The sequence below is a fragment of the Argopecten irradians genome, chromosome 5, assembly GCF_041381155.1.
Source record: "Argopecten irradians isolate NY chromosome 5, Ai_NY, whole genome shotgun sequence".
NCBI classification, from domain to species: Eukaryota; Metazoa; Mollusca; class Bivalvia; order Pectinida; family Pectinidae; genus Argopecten; species Argopecten irradians.
In genome coordinates, this window is record NC_091138.1 from 50,716,556 (window position 1) to 50,724,604 (window position 8,049).

An 8,049-nucleotide genomic window follows, 5' to 3' on the forward strand; every position below is an offset into this window, starting at 1 on the left:
TGACCCAGCAACCCTGAAACTCGATCTCGTCCGAGATCTTGTTAATATTAAGCTACATACAAAGTTTCATCAATCTCGGTTCACATTTACTCAAGTTATTGCATTCACAACAAAAAGTTAACGCACGATGGACGACGGACGACGACGGACAAAAGGCTATCGCAATAGGTCACCATGACCTATGGTCAGGTGACCTAAAAAGACCACTGGGAAGTAAATTCTACAAACATCCTTACATATTAAACATCTCCTTAGGAAATTATGGCTTTAAACTCTTGTGGATATTTCTCCCATTTTCTATTAAACTCTTTTTCTCACATGGATTTTTGGACAATGGTGTTGATAGCTTGTGCCATAGAAGAAAATGGAAGAAAAAACATATTCAAACAAGAGGCCCAGAGGGCCTGTATCGCTCACCTGGTTTATAATGCCAAGTGATGTTCTGAATACAGGTTCATTATTTCTTTTCTGAAAAAATTTGAATATTTACCTCTAAATCCCCTATTGGGCCCACCCCTCCTGCCCCAAGGGGGTCAAAGTCAAAATTTATACAAGTTCTGTTCCCCTTCCCAAAGGATGTTTGTGGCCAAATTTGCAGAACTCTAGGACAAGTTCCATGCAGAACTCTAAGACAAGTAGTGATTTATAGGATTTACCTCTAATTCTTCTATTGGTCCCCACCCCTTCTGCCCCCGGGGGGTCAGAGAAAAATTTATACAAGTTCTGTTCCCCTTCCCCTGAGGATGTTTGTGGCAAAATTTGGTTACAATTCATGCAAAACTCTAGGACAAGTAGCGATTTGTAGCATTTACTTCTAATTCCCCTATTGGGCCCCGCCCCTTCTGCCCCCAGGGGGTCAGAGCCAAAATTTATACAAGTTTTGTTCCTCTTCCTCCAAGGATGTTTCTGGCAAAATTTGGTTACAATCCATCGAACTCTAGGACAAGTAGTGATTTATAGGATTTACCTCTAATTCCCCTATTCGGCCCCGCCCTTCTGCCCCGGGGGTCAGAGCAAAAATTTATACAAGTTCTGTTTTCCTTCCCCAAAGGATGCTTGTGGCAAAATTTGGTTACAATTCATGCAGAACTCTAGGACAAGTAGCGATTTGTAGGATTTACCTCTAAATCCCCAATTGGGCCCCGCCCCTCCTACCCCCGCGGGGTCAGAGCAAAAATTTAAACAAATTCTATTCTCCTTTCCCCAAGGATATTTGTGGCCAAATTTGGTCACAATCCATGCAGAACTCTAAGACAAGTAGCGATTTATAGGATTTACCTCTCATTCCCCTATTGGGCCCTGCCCCTGCTGCACCAAGAGGGTCAGAGCCAAAATACAAGATCTGTTCCCCTTCCCCAAAGGATGTTTGTGGCTAAATTTGGTTACAATCCATGCAGAACTCTAGGACAAGTAGTGATTTATAGGATTTACCTCTGATTCCCCTATTGGGCCCCGCCCTTCTGCCCCCGGGGGGTCAGAGCAAAAATTTATACAAGTTCTGTTTTCCTTCCCCAAAGGATGTTTGCGGCAAAATTTGGTTACAAATCATGCAGAACTCTAGGACAAGTAGCGATTTGTAGGATTTACCTCTAAATCCCCAATTGGACCCCGCCCCTCATACCCCCGCGGGGTCAGAGCAAAAATTTAAACAAATTCTGTTCCCCTTTCCCCAAGGATGTTTTCGGCCAAATTTGGTCACAATCCATGCAGAACTCTAAGACAAGTAGCGATTTATAGGATTTACCTCTAAATCCCCTATTGGGCCCTGACCCTCCTGCCCCGGGGGGTCAGAGCCAAAAGTTCTGTTCTCCTTCTCCCAAGAATGTTTGCGGCCAAATCTGGTCACAATCCATGCTGAACTCTAGGACAAGTAGCGATTTATAGGAAATGTTGACTGACAGATGGACAACGGACGCCACGCCATGACATAAGCTCCCGGCCCTTCGGGCCAGGTGAGCTAAAAAGAATATATCCTTAAATTCTTTTAATACTTCAAATTATATTAAATACATTTTCTAAATATAAGTTGCCTCCCCTATGCCAGTTTGAAAGTTGATGATGCAGTGAAAGTCAAACTAACAATTCAAGCATTTTCTCGACTAATTACCGGTATAAACAAATGGAGGGGTTCGCACCTATAGATCAATCCTCACTCTACAATCAATCTATCAGCATAACCTTTAGGGGACTATCTCAGCGAGAATGTAGAGATGATCAAGGAGATTATGTTTTTAATGTTGGATGGATGTTTGCGTCTCTTTTGTTTGCGATGCTTTCAATATACCGTTAGTCTGGTGTCGTATTGTGGTAGCCTAGGCCTACTGTGCACTTGGAATGTTGAAATCAATGTTGATTTATGAATTATTCAGTATTATTCTGCAGGTTCCTTATACAGTATGTTTGCAGATTCCAGAAAGAAATACATAAATAAATATGTAGGCCTAGGCCAATTATTTTTAAAGCGGCCTTCGCTGGCATGATTTACACCCGGTCCACCCCAACTGCGAATGATAAATATTATGAAGTTCCTTACCGTCAATCGATTGATTTGTAACACAGCGAGAAATTCTGTACCGTGTAGCGATAAACGCTAACACTCTACCGACACAACGTGGCTATTTTTAGACTCGAGTACTGTCGCCAAATCCACAGGTAAATCGCGAGGCGCTCTGGCTACATCAGCTATACCAAACACAATCGTAAATGTTACAAATACCGTAAAATCTTGTGTTACTTACACACCAGTGTACTTTGCACATGTATTTTTTCTTATGGCTTTAAATACTGAAAAAAATCTACTATCGGTATATTTTGCGCATTCAAATTTTGGGGAAAACGATGTCCGGGGAACCACAAATTCAGTGTTATAAAGGTGGTAATTTCATTGCAAAACATTCACAATAAATGCTTGACAACTTGCACAAAAAGTGTTGTATTTAGAAGAAATAACATAATATAATTGCACTGTGCTTGTTTTCTTTTATTGGCCACCGTAACTGAAACAGTGAAATATATCTTGCAGAACATGTCAAAAACATTGGCAGTCCGCCGTATTCGATCCGTACACATGTCAATGTCTGGAGATATTACACATGAATAGTTATCAGAACTATTTGAAAAATATTATAATTTAGTTACTTTAATATTGCCACAATAAGTTTTAAGTGTGTTTGAGATCATTAACAAACTTTAAAGAGCATTCCGATAGCATTTACGTTGGCTTGCAATAATCACATCGTGAGTGAACTCACTATCTGTACGGCACCAGATCCAAGCTGATGGCTAATTATATATAACAGTACGGTTTAAAATGCCACTAACCTTCTAGCTTGTCAGTTTTGCTGTAATAATATTACAAACCACTTATTGAAAATCCTAAATATAGGACAGTTTAGGACTCGTCTTATAAATCCCACGTGTGTTTTGACTTTTTGCACACGGCCTGCAGCCGGGACATGTTATGGCGGTTCCCTACGTAATGAGCATAGCTAGATCTATAAGGAGTTTCATATGCAGTTTTACTAGAAATATGAAGATTTGTTAAAATATCTAAAATAAAGAAATACTAGTCAAGTGAATTTTTATGCAATTTGAAGAATATTTGTTTTGTTTTTAAGTAGATACAGACGCATTGTTGATGATGATATATAGATCGGTTAAGCTAACTAGCCATTCAGTTTCGTTAAGCTGGATGAGAGGCCCGAGCGTAGCATCCAGTACCAGTTTACCTGTGGATTTGGCGACAGTACTGGAGTCTATAAATAACTACACTCATTCAATACATCGATACAAGTCAGCGGTAGAGCGATAGGGGTTTATATACACGCATCGTTCGCAGTTGGGGTGGACCGGGTGTAAGTTTGATTTCAGATTGCCATGAAAGCTCAATGTATTATACAAACCTAGCCACTGCCATGAAAGCTCAATGTATTATACAAACCTAGCCACTGCCATGAAAGCTAAATCTACATTCATTCCCGTCTTGGCACTTGTTTCCATGAAGGCCACACCATATTCCTGTAACATAACAAAAGTATACAAGTTATCTCCCTTCGTCCACCTGAGAAGGGAAATGTAAAGGCCCAATATGGAATGTTTTCTTAAAATTTGAGTACAATCAACTATAAGTCTCCCACGATGACTGGTAAGTGTCGTTTTAAAGAAAATCTAAAATAGAGCAAAATATGTAGTTTACATGGGACGCTCTTTAAAACTGGAATGTTGGATTTTAATAACAAGAGGCCCAGGGGGCCTGTATCGCTCACCTGGTTATTATAATGCCCAGTAATGTTCTGATTACAGGTTCATTGTTTCTTTTCTGAAGGAATTCAAGATTTACCTCTAATTTCCCTATTGGGACCCATTCTTTCTGCTCCAGGGGGTCAGGGCCAAAATTTATACAAACAATGTTCACCTTCCCCAAAGGATGTTTCTGACCAAATTTGGTTATATTCCATGCAGAACTCTATGACCAGTAGTGTTTAAAGGATTTATCTCTATTTCCCCTAATGGGCCCCGCCCCTCCTGCCTCCCTAGGGTTCAGAGCCAAAATTAAAACAAACTCTGTTCCCCTTCCCTCAAGGATGTTTCTGGCCAAATTTGGTTACATTAAATGCAGAACTCTACGACAAGTAGCGTTTTAAAGGATTTACCTCTATTTCCCCTATTGGGCCCTGCCCCTCCTGCCCCCTGGGGGTCAGAGCCAAAATTTATACAAACTCTATTCCCCTTCCGCCATGACATAAGCTCGGGACAGGTAAGCTAAAAACACAAATAATTATATCAGGCCTGTAACAGTACCTGTTAGCAAACCATTAATCAGCTGATTACTGATAATTAAGGTGCATCTTGCAACTGGCGGTATAATACAATCATTACCAAAGTAATGCATTAAATATAATACTTTTGTATTCAATTTGAAGAAAAGCCCATGAGTCGTGAACAATTATCTGATACAGATTGAATGTCATAAAGATGTGGCTATATATTTTGGCCCCACACACACACCAGCTCCTTGATGTTTGTTAGGCCTCATGTCTAGTATGTGTAAATGAATCTCATGTCACCATATTTAAAAATAAATTTCCTATTAAAATCTATCTATTTTAAAATGTGTTTCCCTAATTCAGTGATTTTCTTACTCAATGATTTCAAGGGTCTTTACCTTTAAATGGGGAAAATACTACATTTTATTCTTTTTGAAACATGTATATTTTAGATAGTTTTTAAAGAATTTATGAAAATACACGTATATACATAAATGTAATGGGATAAGAGAAAATGTAGCAGCCAGACCGGGATTCGAACCTGGGAACTCCGAACACTAGCCGAATGATCTATTGCTGAGCTACCTGGTCACCGATGATTGACCCAGTTCAATCCCGCTGCATAAAATTGGCAGAAGGGCCTTTATTTGGCCCCTTATGTACCTAAACAAGAGGCCCAGAGGGTCTGTATCGCTCACCTGGTTTTTAATTCCAAGAAATGTTCTGAATACAGGTTCATTGATTCTTTTCTGAAGGACTTTAAATAGTAACCTCTAATTTCCCTATTGGGCCCCTTTCTTTCTGCTCCAGGGACTCAAAGCCAAAATTTATACAAATTCTGTTACACTTCCCCAAGGATGCTTCTGGTTCAAATTTGGTTACAAACCAAGCAGAACAAGCAAATTTGTGGAATTTCTATCCCCCGCTTTCAGGACATACTGTAGGTAAACATTATTGAGGTTAGGTTTAATCTTTGTTGAAACAAAGTTTGAAGAAAATTGGTTAATATTTATTACAGTTATTGTACGGAAGTGTCAGAAAATGACTTTTTTTTTTATTAAATCTGCCAAAAGTGTCGATCGAACTTGGCTAAGTCCTTAAGGCATTTAACTTTGCAACCAAGTTTTTTTTTATTTAAGCATAGGGCCATAACTCTGCTAAATAAGGTCTGTTGAAAGTCGCGATCCAATTTGGCCAAGTTCTGAGGGCATTTAACTTTGTTACTAAGTTTGAAGAAAATCGGTTTACATTTGTTACACTTATTGCACGGAAATGGCAGAAAATGATGTTTTTAGTAATTCAAAGGGCCATAACTCCGCTAAATAAGGTCCATCAACAGTTGCATTCAAACTAAGCCGAGCCCTTAAGGCATTTAATCTTGTCATCAAGTTTGAAGAAAATCGGTTTACATTTTTTACAGTTATTGTACGGAAATGAAATGTTACAGACAGAAGGACAGACAGACGGACAAACCCAAATTAATATCCCCCGTTTGGGAGAAAGCGGGGGATAGCGGGGGGATAACTAATTCACCAGTGCAAATACTAAATTTGAACAATTTATAATATTTCTTCTTTATTCAATAAGTCCGCATATTTTATTGAAAATTAACATAAAATCATTACCTAAACCATTTCTGTCATATGTAAGTCATTTTTATTACGCTTAAGGCTAAAAGCCTTACAGCGTATTGTCACTTCCTACGAATCCGGAAATACCCTTTTGACTACGACACCACCTAGCGTGAAAAAGTACTACAACTCTGGTCTAAAGAAAATCCGCTTTCTAAAGCAAATAAGCTGTCATAGTGTAATTATGATTGCATGAAAAAATCTGTGGTATTTCCTTAAATGTTATACATGTAGTTTCAAAAATGTGTCCAAAACTGTAATATCGTTTTCTATTAATGGAAAATAGTGAGAATAATATTTGCATGAATGATAGCGATTGATGACCTAAATTCTCTCCAGTTATTTGCACTAAATAAAGGAATTGACAGGATTTCAGTAGGTATAAGTAGGGTTGGTATATATGGGTATTAAATTTTGTCCTCGGGTACCCGAATCTAAGTATCCGATCCGTACCTAGGTACTCGACATGTATTCATATGTGAAAGTATCAACTTTGTGAGTTACTGAACAATTTCACTGATGTTGTTTGGGGCGGGGCGATCTTCAGATGCAGCAAATTTCAATGTAAACACAATGATATGTGAGAGATTTATTCTTCAATACTGCAAATGGTATTGGATAATCAATTTAATATCAATCAGTAACATCATACAATCGTAATATAACAAGCTTACAGAGCCCAGAATGTTGTTTTACCGCACATATGCGCAACTGAATTTTTCATTTACACAGACATCGGTCAGTATGTTTCCTATTTTGACGGATACCCGGCCGGGAAGGCCTACACATGTTGCCTACACTTGTTTCCTACATGTATTTTGACGGGTACCCGGGTACGCATTTTCGGACACGGGTACTTCTGCAACCCGACCCCGTGTGACAATAATCAATGCCTAAAACATTCCATTTACACAGAAACAGCAAAAATCGTTTTGCTTCTACAGTAAATAAATTACACATGAAGTGAACTTACGTGTCTCTGTGTATTTCTGCTAACATGTGATATCGATGTTTTATTTTATTACAGCAAGAATAAGAATATTACTTAATTTTGGAGCAGTTTCCTTTTCAAATTCGAAGTTGACAAAAATTAACTGCTAGCATTATTTTCTAATTTTATGACATACAATTTAATGTCAGTAGGTGTAACAAATTTAATTTGCCAAATTGTCCATTTAGATACCGTGGTAATGGAGTGTCACATCACAAAACGACTATGTACATAGTTTGTATAGTGTGTAACCTACATGACAATGAATTAGCATATTGATGTAATCAATATAGAGATACAATCATGCATACACAATACATTTGTACATGTATATATGGAGTTTAAGAGACAAGTGTAGTAAGGTTAGATTTTATTAAGACAATTATTATCTCTGATTTAAAGGTAGGTTTCGCCCAACCAAATAAATATTTTTTTGTGAAATGCGATAAACGGAAGAAAAGATGAAAAAAACATATCAAAATATCTCAATTTAATTTCTTTATGTGTTTGAGATTGAACAAATGTGTCTTGAATACAAAATTGAAGGAAATCCTTGATTTATTACGGTGTCCGTCAGACAAAATAATATGCAAATGAAGCTGCGATGGATTGTGTTGTCGAAGTTTAGCGCATGCGCATTGTCACGCACTAAAAGTAAACA

General features: G+C 38.2%; 1 protein-coding gene across 2 annotated transcripts in view; it reads right to left on the minus strand.

Moving 5' to 3' along the window:
* LOC138324148 (ras-related protein Rab-37-like) overlaps positions 1-8,049 on the minus strand; it is a 50,316-nt gene that overhangs the window by 11,416 nt on the left and 30,851 nt on the right. The window contains exon 4 of one of the 2 annotated variants that reach the window (XM_069269234.1): positions 3,903-4,017. In XM_069269234.1, the coding sequence (XP_069125335.1) occupies positions 3,931-4,017 (87 nt within the window). In that variant the 3' untranslated portion in view covers positions 3,903-3,930. The remainder of the gene's footprint in view (positions 1-3,902; positions 4,018-8,049) is intronic. The other variant, XM_069269233.1, reaches the window with a different exon arrangement.